The 13563-nt window shown below is 41.6% G+C and overlaps 2 protein-coding genes across 3 annotated transcripts; one reads left to right on the top strand and one right to left on the bottom strand.

Annotated features, from left to right (window-relative positions):
* Nucleotides 1-961: 961 nt before the first annotated feature.
* hnrnph1 (heterogeneous nuclear ribonucleoprotein H1) lies at nt 962-7158 on the top strand. 2 transcript variants are annotated; one of them, XM_042418688.1, is made up of 11 exons: nt 962-1068; nt 2344-2439; nt 2531-2686; nt 2796-2939; nt 3856-3994; nt 4751-4929; nt 5106-5218; nt 5384-5519; nt 5613-5696; nt 5926-6018; nt 6347-7158. In XM_042418688.1, the coding sequence occupies exons 2-11, from the start codon at nt 2358-2360 to the stop codon at nt 6442-6444; spliced, it is 1224 nt and encodes a 407-aa protein (XP_042274622.1). In that variant the 5' UTR covers nt 962-1068; nt 2344-2357; the 3' UTR covers nt 6445-7158. The 2 variants fall into 2 exon arrangements, with proteins under 2 accessions (XP_042274622.1, XP_042274623.1); XM_042418689.1 differs by having other exon boundaries at nt 6343-6426.
* Nucleotides 7149-13529, bottom strand: rufy1 (RUN and FYVE domain containing 1). Its single transcript, XM_042418687.1, has 17 exons — nt 13109-13529; nt 12640-12819; nt 12417-12534; nt 12215-12316; nt 11997-12120; nt 11822-11883; nt 11547-11682; nt 11270-11371; nt 11056-11172; nt 9670-9837; nt 9484-9581; nt 9273-9392; nt 8876-9005; nt 8443-8537; nt 8296-8344; nt 8134-8211; nt 7149-8049 (listed from the first exon to the last, which is right to left on the bottom strand). The coding sequence occupies exons 1-17, from the start codon at nt 13443-13445 to the stop codon at nt 7906-7908; spliced, it is 2160 nt and encodes a 719-aa protein (XP_042274621.1). The 5' UTR covers nt 13446-13529; the 3' UTR covers nt 7149-7905.
* Nucleotides 13530-13563: the final 34 nt, after the last annotated feature.

The following is a 13563-nucleotide window of genomic DNA, read 5'->3' as shown; positions in this document are numbered from 1 at the left end:
AGAAGAATACAAAAAAGCACAAAAGAGAAACACTCAAAGTAAGTAAAGAGTACCTTAAAATTGTAAATGAACATGTCATTGGTAACTTTCCACCTTTAACAGATAGACAAATTTCAACCTGGCAGCAGGTCACTATTATTGTTTACTGCTGTTGGCCATTAAATAGCTAAAAAAGGGTGGGGGAATCTACAGTGCCTTGCTCAAAGGCACATGTCCAGTTGTTGAGGGAAGGGCAAATGTAGTTTTCCTGAATCAACACCTTGGATCGTTGATTGGATTGGTTGTTGTAAGGACTGAGCATGGTTCTTGTTTACTTCTTCTGTCCAAATATTAAACATGTGATTCTCCAGTCGTAGTCATATCAAAATCATCAGCAAAGTCTTGCAGTCTACCTAAATTAATATCTGTTAACCAGGTTAACCAGGTATCATAAAACCCCCTAATATCTGCCAAATGAGCTTGATAAATGGGGTAGTGTCATTATGTTTTGAGATGTTTTGAGTTGGCTTTGATAAGCATAAGGTCCGTTTGGCTTCGTTGTGACAAGCGGCCTGTGAAGTACACGCTACCTTAAAAAATTGAAATGCATTGCAACTTAACTGACCACTGTAAACAGGTTTACTTGGATTTTAGGCCAACAGATGCCTCCCGGCCCCGGTCAGCCAGGGCCTGGGGCGACAACGTCATCGTTTTTGGGCGTGGACGCAGGCAGTGTCGTGGGCGCCTGGTTATTCGGATAGGGTTGCCAGGTACGTATAAAACCCACCTTTTCCTGTCAATTTTAAGATATTACAGCAAATTTAGAAAATTTACCATTCTTGAATCTCGATAAAATTGAAAACAGCGTGGTAATGATGTTGGTTACAAATGTATTTAAATGTTTTGTCGTGTTGAATAACGTGAGTGTGGAGCAGCGTCGAACAGAGGCAATAATTAAGTACGTCGTTTTGTAGTTGTTGAAAAGGGGGGATGGGCTAAGCAGCTCTGGCAACACAGTACAAGGTTTCAGCTGCATCACGCAGGTCTGGTCATACATACTCCGGCGTGTTGTATCCACGATTGTATCAGGTAAATGGATAATTTCTGCTAACGTTTAACTTTGCTTACTAAAAACACAATAGTAAACGTGCTAACTTTCATGCCACAATAGCAGCTACCAGCAGATAAATCTAATTATATCACACTACCGTTAGTTAGCAGATGCTAACCTGTAAGCTAACGGGTAGCGCTAATAACATGGCGCAGGCTGAGAGGGCCGCTTTTGTTCTTGTGTCTGGGTGCGGTAGTGAATGTGCGGAAGGCCACGCACGCTGTGTAAAATAAACGATGGCCTTAATTAATGACTCATAATGTGGTTTAAGCGAACACCAAAACGCCTTAACACCCGAAATAGTGTCGAACAAGAGTAGTTGGACGTTGTGTCGCTAACGTTAGCTGACGGTAGTTAACCGTTAAGGACTCCCGGTTGGCGCTTTTTGTGAAGTGGTCGTCCGTCCTAACTTAAAGTTGGAAATAAGACCTGGAAATCGGATGATTATAGCAATGTATTTGCGTCTTGTATCTGTTTCTAACATTACTCTGATTAGCAGAGACGTGCTAAACCATTTGAAATTTGTGATTTGGTACCCACCACTTGGCTGTAACAAACGGCCTCAAGATGGCACTGCCAACTAGCTAACTTAATTCACATCTAGGTTAATTAACGCTACGTCCATGCTGCAACTGGAGCCCAAAGAACACTGTGACCCTTTGGAGTCTTTTTCGCTCTTTAGAAAGTAACCAGATGATGATCCTTCATTTAGCACATGGCATATAAACGTGTAGTGCAAATAAAGTGGTGTTGTAGTCCAAGTGAATAATAAGTCCAGCCAATTTAACTGATGTGGTATGAGATTTACATTGTTCTTGGTATTTGCTGTGAGATACAGTGAATCTGTATATCAGAATTTGCTCTTAGTGTTAGTTGGGATTCACTGTTTCTGTGGGGTACATACTTAGGTAGCTAGCTATCCTTTTTAAAATCTCTGATTGTTTTAGACTAATCAATGAGCGTGACTGTCTTTTGGCATCATTTGGACTTCTAAAATATTAACATCAATGTGATTAAAGAACCCTTCTTTTTATGGTATTTACTCACTGCATTAATCACAAGCAGACATTCTCATATGGTTATTTTATCTATTAAAGCTTCCTTTGTAAATAATTACACTGTGATAATAATTGAATACACCATGATAGACTATAAACATATTGACCACCACTACTGCTGTTTTGAGTTTGATGTATTATCTGTTTAGTAGTATACTTAAAAACTGAATAATAGTGTAACATTTTTCTTCAAAGGATTGTGACCAGTCATGGCTGATGAGGGATATGTTGTACGAATCAGGGGTCTCCCATGGTCCTGCTCTGTGGATGAAGTACAGAGGTTTTTCTCAGGTAGATTTTTGTTTTTTTATTTTTTTTACAAGAATACTACAACTGGCATATTTAGGCATAATTTAATAATAATAATATATTTGAAATGCAGATTGCAAAATTGTCAACAATGGAGGCGGTATCCACTTCACCTACACAAGAGAGGGGCGTCCCAGTGGAGAGGCGTTTGTCGAGTTGGAGACAGAGGAAGACCTGAAGATCGCAGTGAAGAAGGACAGAGAAACTATGGGTCACAGATATGTGGAGGGTATGTATTAACTGCTAGGTTAGACTTTCATAACTCATTCTGTAATTGGCATGGTAATTGTGTCTGTTTTAAAGCTGTGATAACTAATGTTTTGTGTGCTCTGACATAGTGTTTAAATCCAACAACGTCGAGATGGACTGGGTCATGAAGCACACTGGTCCAAACTGTCCAGAGACGGCAGGAGATGGGCTCGTCCGGCTCCGAGGCCTTCCCTTTGGCTGCAGCAAGGAGGAGATTGTACAGTTTTTCTCAGGTAAGAAGTTATCCTCCTCAGTGGTAAACTAGCTGTTATTCTGGTTTAAAAAAAAAAAAAAAAAAAAAAAAAAGAATCTTCCTTTTCTTGTTTCCTTTCTCTCACGGACACTGACCAAATCCTATATCTGCTTTACAAAGACAATATAACATTGGAAAATAATTGTAATCTATTGTATATTACATATTCCAATCGTAAAATGTATTTTTTTGTATCAGTGACAGTGAGGAAATGACGCTGGAAAAGGAAGCCAGTTAAATGGGGAAATTATTTGAAGTCTTCTTTTATTTTGTTCAAGGGCAGGAATCTGTTATGCAAACACCCTCTCCCATCTTTGCCCATCATATCCATCTTTAGCCCATATTCATCACTTGTTTTCTTTAACTGGGTCCAATGTTGTGAAACAGCTTGGTTCCATTTTTAAGTTGTCTATGCCTAATGGTAATGTACTAATGATGGAATGGATCTCACTCATCACTGATTGGACAGTCTCTTACCCTAGTCTCATTGTTTCTTTTACCCGTTTCCTCACACCTTTGTCTTTTTAAAAACATTTTCCTCAGAATATATGCCAAATGTTAGATTAGCACCTAATGGGCAAACAGTAATTTTAACTCATGTCACCCACCAGGATCTTGTTCTCTCTTCATCAACACACCAATACTAGCCTGATGTCCCACACAATGCCCTTCTTCATATTCTTCCTCTATCCTCTCATTTCTATTTTATCCCCAAAACACAGTAAATGTAAGTCGTTTAAATTGCCAGTCACTGGTTAAAAACTGAACTGGTATGTGTGATGATGTATAGAGTTTTCCATAAGTTTTCTATCTCTCTTTAGAGAAAGTTCTATCTCTGTGATTGGGCATGTGATTTAATATGTCCCCTGCTGGGGTTATCTGTCCTTGGGTTGAAGGGTTGGAAATCGTGCCAAATGGGATAACATTGCCGGTGGACATCCAGGGGAGGAGTACGGGGGAGGCCTTCGTGCAGTTTGCTTCACAGGATATAGCTGAAAAGGCTCTAAAGAAACACAAGGAAAGAATAGGGCACAGGTGGGGATGGTTGGTTGGTTGGCTGGATAAGTTGCTTTTCTTATGGTGTGCACCCTCAACATGTGAACCAAATATAAAACTGACACTACAATGATCTTGGCTAATTTTACGCATATTTGTAATATTTACCACAAACACATACACTAATTGTACCATGTTAGATCCAAGTATGCCACACACTCACAATGTTCAATGGGAAGATTAGTGCTCGGGCACCATTCAAAACATGAGAAATCCCGAATTAGAGCACATGCTTAATTTTGAGAACAAATGGTGTCTCAGCACTAAACATCAGTCCAGGTTGATAAATGGTAAGGAGTATCCCTGGTGGTAAAAATCAGAGGGCCACTGTACACAAGGATCTGGAGCCCACTGTCACAGGTAATGCTTAGAGTGGGTTGCAGAAGGGCTGGAGCCCTCTCTGTCCCTCTAAAACCAGGACAATGGCTGTCATGGCAAGGACACAGGACGCTCTATCACAACATATTGAATCAGATCTGTAAATCACTCCAGGTAACCATAAGAAAAGTGTCAACGTAATTAAGGCCCTTATCAATTTGGACAACTTCCTTTTTACAACTCAGTTAATAAGTTCTTTTAATCTATGAATAACTAGCATAAAGTATTCAAAGATATTGCTACGTATGGACTACACCATGACAGCATCTGCATAGCCCAGTTTCATCAGTATTGAGCAAATGCAGTCTTGCCTGATCCATTCCCCATGCCCTCACTGTGGTATCTCTATGCTCTTAGGTACATTGAGATCTTCAAGAGTAGCCGTGCTGAGGTGCGGACCCACTACGAACCCCAGCGGAAGCCTATGGGCATGCAGAGACCGGGCCCCTATGACCGGCCGTCTGGTGGTCGCGGCTACAACATGATGGGCCGAGGGGGATCCTATGACAGAATGCGTCGTGGAGGCTATGGAGGAGGTGGGTGTCAAGTGGACTGAAGAACTGAAATCAGATTTGGTGATCTTAACTGGCGCTGTTAAGAATAATCACTCACCCTTGTCCCTTCATGCTAACACTGCACAAAAGCATTAATAAGATTAGAATGTAAATTCCTCATAAGACCATGCGCTAATCTTGATTATGTATGTATTCAGGTGTATCCGATGGACGGTATGGCGATGGCGGGTCTTCCTTCCAGAGCACAACAGGCCACTGTGTCCACATGAGGGGGCTGCCATACAGAGCCACAGAGACAGACATCTACAATGTAAGACGGAGAAACAGCTTTGACTGTCTTCATTAGCTGAACATCTGCAAAACTGATGGTTCACTGTTATCCAACTTATTCTCTCCATATCAGAGATGTTTGGGTTGTATTTTAAAGTGTAGCACCGCTTTATTGTTTGTTTGTTTTTGTTTTTGCATTTGGTAGTTCTTCTCGCCGTTGAATCCAGTGCGGGTCCATATTGAGATTGGCCCGGATGGCAGGGTAACCGGTGAGGCAGATGTAGAGTTTGCAACACACGAGGATGCTGTGGCAGCCATGTCCAAAGACAAAGCCAACATGCGTGAGTTTGACTTGAGTTTGACTTTACCACCCCCGCACTCTTGCAGCTACATGTATATGCTCACGTCTCTCTCTCTCTCTCTCTGCCCCTCAGAACACCGCTATGTGGAGCTGTTCTTAAACTCAACAGCAGGTGGCAGTAACGGCGCCTACAGCAGCCAGATGATGGGTGGCATGGGTGAGTATTTTTAACAGAGTTTGTGACGCCAATGACTTCATTTGGATGAAAGAGGTTGCACACAAACAATATGCTGCTGTTGTTGATGCTTGGACACTTGTTCAGGCAAGTAGTTGTTTCACAAAAATGGGCAGCAGACAATAACTTGATATATTGATAGATACATCTTGTGTTTAATTCTGTTGCTTCTGTTCTCTCAAAACCTGATGTCGTCTGTCCTCTTTAACAGGGAACCAGTCGTCTTATAGCGGCGGCCAGCTGAGCTCAGGGTATTCTGGTGGATACAGCAGCCAAGGAAACATGGGCGGCTACAGTGATTATAGTGAGTGTCAGCTCTGTTGTAATTACGTTCCTCTGCATCCACCCTGAACTACGACCTTTCCTACTCTTAAAAACAGTGGCCCTCCAGCAAACACATTTTACTCCCTAACCAAAGCTGAACTTTCCCCTTTTTATAGGTTATGTCAAATCTTTTACAAGACTGTTCATAAATCTGTTGTAGATAACAACGTAAATCCAATATTAGTGTGTGGATATGATGTCAGTTACAGGCCGGTTTTTGGTTTGAAAGACAGATGCAGTGTGTTTCTGTGTCTGACTTCTTGATGAACTCCTCGGTCCTATAGTGTGTATTTTCTCTCTCTTGTTAGGTAACCAGGGCGGAATGGGAAGCAGTTACTACGGCAGCGGTGGAGGAGGAGGAAGCAGAGGCTCTATGAATGGACTGAGTGGGGGATGGGGAATGTAGATTTTTTTTTTTTCCTTTTCTTTTTTTTGTGTTCCCTTATGTGTTTTTTTAACTCAGCATTTTGCTGGAAGGACTGGAAATGTAAGTCTCACCTAGTAAACATAGGGTAGGGTCAGGTGAGGTTGTTTTGAAAAAATAATGAGGGGTAGGGTTTGTAATTTTTTTTAAAGTGGATGATCTTCAGAGAGAAATGAGATCGTCTGGTATCACAAGTGTCAGAGAGAAGCGCTGTTTGTCTTCCCCATTCCTCACAGATTTGACACATCACAGGAACCGTGCTTTAAATTTTCATTACCGGGAAGTGTGCCGTTTTTTTGTGTTCTCGTTCTCCAGACACCTGGCTGTTTCCTCAAGGTTAATTCATCCTGTGCTGGTGGCTTTAACACTAGTTTCAATGTCTGAGTGCATGAACAAAAAAAAAACCCGAAAATGTCTGGTATCCTCTGTTTAGACCTTGTTTCACCTTTATATGTAGTGATCAGCCTTTTTTTTATTTCCAGTTGAAATGTTAATCTGAATTTGAGACTTCACATATTCAGAGCATGTTTTGTTAAGGTGTGACTGTTGATAGGGCAGTTTTTCTTGATGAGGGCTATATCAAGGGCAACTGAATATCAAAACTGCTGACATGAAGGTTTCTACTGCTTCAAATGCTATTTGTATTTCCTGTGCACAAAGTGAATAAACTAGTCTGGAATATCTAATTGAAACAAACATTGCAAAACAGGAGGCTTTATTCATTTATCAAATATCTAGATATAAAACTTTTGGTCACCATGCCCAAATGACTTAAGAAAACGGCTTTGTAGCAGCTGACACAATCCGCAAAACCCCGTTGTTATAATACATTCTAAAATAGTTTGATTTGTTAACATTCTAGTCATTTATACAATAATTTTGCATGAATCCAGCCGGGCCCGTAGTCTGTTACAGAGCAGGTGCATGACAAGTTGAACAATATCAAATGAAGTACACGTGTTCTCTATAAACACAGATTTTCTTCAACAAAAAGCTGAAAACCAACTGTGACCTTGATGGGACCTCAACGTAATCTATATTCAACGTTTTAATTAGAAAAACGACACACATTAAAATAATCAGTGTATTAAGTGAGTACCAAACTCATGTTTTTCCAGCCCTGCTGCACAAAATCACAATGAAATATTGATCACAAACAGCCCAAACCATTTCAACTTCTATGCAAAGTCAAGTCTCTACAACACAAAGTCTGCATAAACTGTAATAGCTCATCCCATCAGTGTTAAAAAGGCGGCCCATTATGTAATGCATATGTACTAATGTTCCTGAATTTCAGGTAACTGTGGAAATGGAACACCAAATCACATTTCCCTAAGATTTGATGACTTTTTTTTTTTAAACATATGTAGTTAAAAATCATAGTGGGTGAGTATGTGCAGTGTTAGAAAGCTTCAGTAGAAATACTGCGTAAGCTTGTAGGTGTCAGGAAACCGTGGACGAGCTTCTCTGCAGCAGGAGGGAGTGACACATGTCGCACACCCGCACGGGTCGAGGATAGGAGGGTAAGGCCAGCTCGTTACCGGAGCAGTTGTTGCAGTAAATGTCTCCGCAGTTTCTACAGTGGTGCTGAAAACACAAACATACACTGATTATTGAAGTTACTGTGATGATGCAGATTACATATAAATGCAAATAAAAACAGGCACCTACCTTTCTGCGTGAGATGGAGAACTCCTTCTGGCACTGCTTGCACTGTGTAGCCTCATCATCTTTCAGCCAAGCGTGGCCCTTAAAGGAACGACGGACATATAAGATAAAACTTCCACTCGGGATTTTCAATTAGACGATATGGAATAAATTTTCACATTTTACCTTCAGGGCTTTGTTGACCTCCTTGAAGTCTTCCATCTTGAGTTTAGACCTTTGACAAAGATGAAGACGACACAAAAATATCATGATATGAAAAGGTATTGACTAGCAACAATAAAAAAAAAAGAGGACAATATCATAAGTACTGACTGGCTGAGATGAAGTCCCATCTCTTGTAACGCCTGTTCCTGCTCCTCACACGTCTGCTGTAGCTGCTTCTTCTCCTGCTTCAAATCCTGCAGCTCCTGCACCATCATTACACACAAATAAACACTTCATTTTGTATGAGAGAAACACTATTAAAAGGATGTTTTGCTGAAGCTGTTGTGCCAGTTGGACTGCAGTAATGACATCACAAATATCCATATACTGTATGTTATTTATACAATATTCAACCAGGAACAATTTATGCTAACTGATCTGAGAGCAGGTGTGAGATGGTACGCCAGGATTAAATTAACCAAACCGCTAAAGAGCTCTTTCATTAAAATGGTTATTTATGACTGTCTTTCATTTATATATATTCTTAATTTCCACAGATCAAATCACATGCACCACACACATAAACGAGTGTGACACTGACCGTGTGCAGGCCCTGGAGTTGTTGCAGCTGTGTGCGGAGTTCGACGCTGTTGTCTTGCTCCCTTTGGAGAGCTTTCTGCAGGCCTTGTCTCTGCTCCCTCTCAGTGCGCAGCTCATTTTCCAAACCCAGTCTGAGCGCAGAGAAAAGGACAATTTAATCCTGTATGTCATGTACGTGTTTAAAATTTTAATCTAAATAAGAACCGTCACTAACAATCAGAGACAGTCGAGTTATTTGATACGAACTTGAACGCATTTTTAACTTGGATAGCAGTTTTGGTAGACTTGTTTGAGTTAATGTCATTATTTTATCATTCTGTATGAGGATTTCTGTTTCTTTAGTTTAACTTGTGATATACCCATTTATATATATATTCCCCAACTATGTATGTCCTCACCTTAGTGTATCCAGGTCAGTCAACTGTTTCTGCAAAGCGTCCACTTTTCCCTCCAGCTCAACCTTCATGTCTTTGTCTGACTGGTCGCTCTTTTTGCGCTCCTGCTCTGAGTTTTGTAGTCTGTGGCACAGAAAAAGACAAATATAGAATATTAATTTATTCATTAAACATCATTTAATGCACAGAAATTCACGGATGCACAAATACATACCTCTGCTCTAGTTCCATCATGACCTTCTCCATTTCATTCATCTTCTCCTCAAGCTGCACGGCCTCCGCCTGCTTTTTTTCTGCTTCTCGTTCAGAGTCCTTACAAGAGTAACACAGGTTGAGTAAATGCGTGTTGTGTCTCAGCGAGCACGCCGGAGAATTGAAAGGTGTGTTCGTGCGTGTCTACCTGCGCTTTGTGGAACATCTGAAGGTTAAGAGTCTTGACTTGGTCAAGCTGGAGTCGCAGGGCTGCCAGTGTGTCCTGTTTCTCATGCGTGTCCTTCTCCAGCAGCTTCATGGCCACCTCCATCTCTTGCTTCAGCCCCACCTGCAGCTCCAACTCACGCTCCAGCTCCTGACATCATGCGTTGCACACATACAAAAGGTGTGAGTCAAATTTAGTTCTGTAGTCTGATCACTACAGAAGGTAGCAAGACCTTTTTTTTTAAAATGAAACTACATGGGCTCATGCTGTGTTGGCAGGCATCCACCCCGCTATGTACAAAAATCTGAGAGGCCAAATGACTGATAAATTCACACTGCTGGCTTCTTTTCTTATTATTGATTAATAATGGAATATACAGACTTAACTTCATTTTATCCCAGATAATACCACCTATCCAAAAAGCTTCTTCTGCCTCACCCCACCAAGAAGCAACACTGACTTTTTTGTTGCCAAATACTAAATGAAAGTTCAATGTTTATTGCCTAAACTAAAGGAAGTAGAGCGTCTCGACTGTCTTTACTATCTTAGACTGACTGGTTCTTTTCTTCTCCATTGCTTATAACCACATCAGATAGATTATCATGCATTTTTTTTTCTAACCTGTATTTCTGTATATTCTGTTGCCTCATATGTTTTTGTTCTGTATTGGATTTTATTCATGTACAGTCATCTCAGACAGTTAGATACACCTTCTCTTGTATTTGATGTGGTTGTTTGTTACAATACACACTTGCAGACACTTTCTTTACAGATCAACTATTTTATGTGGAGGCCCATTAATGTGAACTTTTCACACATTTAAAGGTTTTTTTTTTTTTTACATATGCTGTAAATTAATTTCTTGATATATTATTCCTGTTGTATATACTTGTATTTAAGCTTGTCTTTGTATACTGGTATTATATGAATTTAGTGTAATATGATATTTCTTACTTTAAGTCATTGATTACTACTAATGTTGACGTAGTTGACTTATGTTTAAATACCACACATTAGCTCCAAAAACATTGGATCCTACATTTTCCTTAACTTAACAGCATTCTTCATTAGACCATCCCTGCTTTTTAAATGCCCACTTCTTTCAAACTCCACACCTCCAGTTTGAAACGCCAGCTTTCTGTTTAACATTTTAGGTCTTGAGCCCAAGCCAAGATAACCCTTGATGACATCATCAGGGGTTATGTTTTCAAACTTTGTAATTCTACCTTAAAGAGCCACAGAACACACTATAAAGATGTTTTCACAGGCTGAGTAGTGTAAACTGAGCTTCATGTGTAAAATCTGTAGAGCGCCCCTTTAAGCAAGAATGTTATTATATTCTAGTGCTGTAGCCTGTCGATATCTGACCTGGCGAATGCGCTTCTCCTCTTTGTACTGCGTCCACACCACATTGTACATCTCATCCAGACCCTGTCGAGTTTGTTTGTACGTCTCCAGCTCCACCTGGCTGTCTTGAAGTGCTGCCTGGAAAAGCAAATACGACATACAATATGTGTATTTTTCAGATTTGGGAGTGCTTTAGTTGCATTTTTCTCTTTCTTTTTTGCAGATGCATTCTGACCTCTTCCTTTTTCTGGCTGGACTGCAAGATCGACTCATTCTCCTTTTTCAGCTGTTCCTGTTCTTCCCGCAGAGAGTTGATTCTGTCAGTTGCTGCTGTCAGCTAAAGAAACAGAAACACACTACTCGTCAGTCAGGTGAAACACACCTAATGCACACAGACGCTACAGTATGTTGACATTGGAGAGGAATGCCTTTTTTTAGATTGATTGGTGCAATCCAAACACTTGCATTCCCAAAGTACAACCACACAACTGTTCCCACAGAGTCCTTCTGACCTCCTCTACAAGTTTGCTGTTGGTCTTCTCTAGAGAGTCCATCTTAGCCTGAAGGTCGGTGACGGTGCCACTGAGGTGACGATTTAACTCCTCAATGTAATGCTTCTGGTCTAAGATGGCTGTCATCTTGTTATCACTGGAAAAACAAAAGCATGAGTAGATAAACTATGAGGGGAGAAAAGTAGTGTGCAATGTGAGTCTGTATGTAATTATCATGATGCCATTCAGACCACAACAAGGACAGAATAAAATAAAAGCTAATTTAAAGCACTCACTCCTTTGCAGTCTCACTGTTGGCAGGGTCTTTCAGGTAAAGGGAGAAGTCAATGACTCCCACCTAATTGGAAATAAATTTCATCACTATATATCCTGATTAACTTGATTCACAAAAAAGAAGATGAGGTGTGACTGCTAAGATGTAAAAGCTCAGAGAGCCTATTCAGCACTCACCTGAGAATCTAGATCCTCCCCTTTAATACAAAGATTAGCATCAATTACGTTGAGGCCCACGAGCAGTCCGCCCATCACCGCCCCCTCCTCCTCCATCATCAACGCTCCAGAGTCATAAAACTCACTAGGATTAGACAAACATGGAGGTGATTGCAAGTAGCACGTGCAGCGGAAAAAAAGATGTGAACACGCCCGTTATTAAGCTCACTGTAACTAACCTCAGGAGATCTTTACGGTCCAGCAGGGCTTTCATATAGTCAGCTACTTTCTTTTGCATGAGTGCTAAATGTAGCCAAGCCCTTCCTCTCCCCACACCGGTCCTGAGAGGAAATGACAGAAAAAATAACTGCCAATAGTTAAACATGTGTCAAATGTACCTTACATGGCAGGTTTACAGGAAAACAGTTGGCAATAGCATACTTAATGCCGGGCAGGTCTCTGGCACTTGTGGCAATATTAACAGACTCCGGACACAACTTCTCAACCAGTTCTAAAGGTCCCCAAATGGACTTGTTCTGACCGATGAAGGATTTCTTGGCTGAAAAGACAGAATGTAGAGAATGTCAATAAACTTAAGGCCATCTTATTGGTTCCACATTCATCAATCTAAATTTTAAAAAGTCATCTTCATGGGCTGTCTCACCTTTTAACCCATGTTTGAGGCAATGCTCCAGAACAACGAAGAACTGCTGCAGGGGAGGGTACTCTGAGTCCAGCGTCCTGCCCAGACTCAGTGAGGACTGGATTAATACCTTGATGCTCAGCTTCATCATGCTGAGGAGGTTGGATCTTTCTATTGCCATGGGGTCTTTGGGGGGCAGCACTGTACAGGATGCAATGCAAGGAAGAAAACACTGACATGAGATCATACAGACAGATGTAGGCTTAGTAGAGACTCAGTGCAGGCTTAATGCAGAATAAACACTACACATAGGTCTATTTTCACGGTCACTAAACCATAAAATCCCAGTTTTGCTCATGAAGTCATGTGTAATGACAGCTGATGCCCATGAGGAAGCACTAAGAGGGACTCTGAGTGCAATGTTTTATAACTTAGATTAAACTGAGGGAGTTAGTTTGAGGGCCAAAGGTCAGTAATAGTCACAGCCTACCTGGAAGCTTTTTTGCGGTGTTGTTTGGCTCATTCCCGGGCTCCTTTTCCGTCGGGGAGCTCGCAGCGGGTGGCTGTGCGGGGGTTCTCGGGGCAGCAGCGTAGCTCACCCCGCTGCTAATCGTCTCCGTGGCCTTCCGAGCCAGAGACAGGATGGGAGCCGACCAGCTGCTTTCAGCCGCCTCCGGAGCCGACTTCTCGGTCCGACCCTGTCCGTCGCTGTCGCCAGCCTCGCCGTCAGTCGCGGCTCCCGACATTTGGGGCTCATCCTGCTGTTGTTTTTCTTCGCCATCCTCAGCAGCTGTGTTTACTTCTACTTCCCCTGACTCGTCTGCCATGTTTGTCCCCCCTCCCTTCTCCCGGATTATTCACGTGACCAGCCCGTTATTGCAACCGGACCACGGATGTTGAAGCGGCCCAACTAGGATGGCGAAGTCATGGCCCGCCCTACTCTGC

This window comes from Thunnus maccoyii, chromosome 8, assembly GCF_910596095.1.
Source record: "Thunnus maccoyii chromosome 8, fThuMac1.1, whole genome shotgun sequence".
Lineage (NCBI taxonomy): Eukaryota > Metazoa > Chordata > Actinopteri > Scombriformes > Scombridae > Thunnus > Thunnus maccoyii.
Note: the sequence above shows the minus strand (reverse complement) of the source record. Positions and strands in the feature narration are given on the sequence as shown.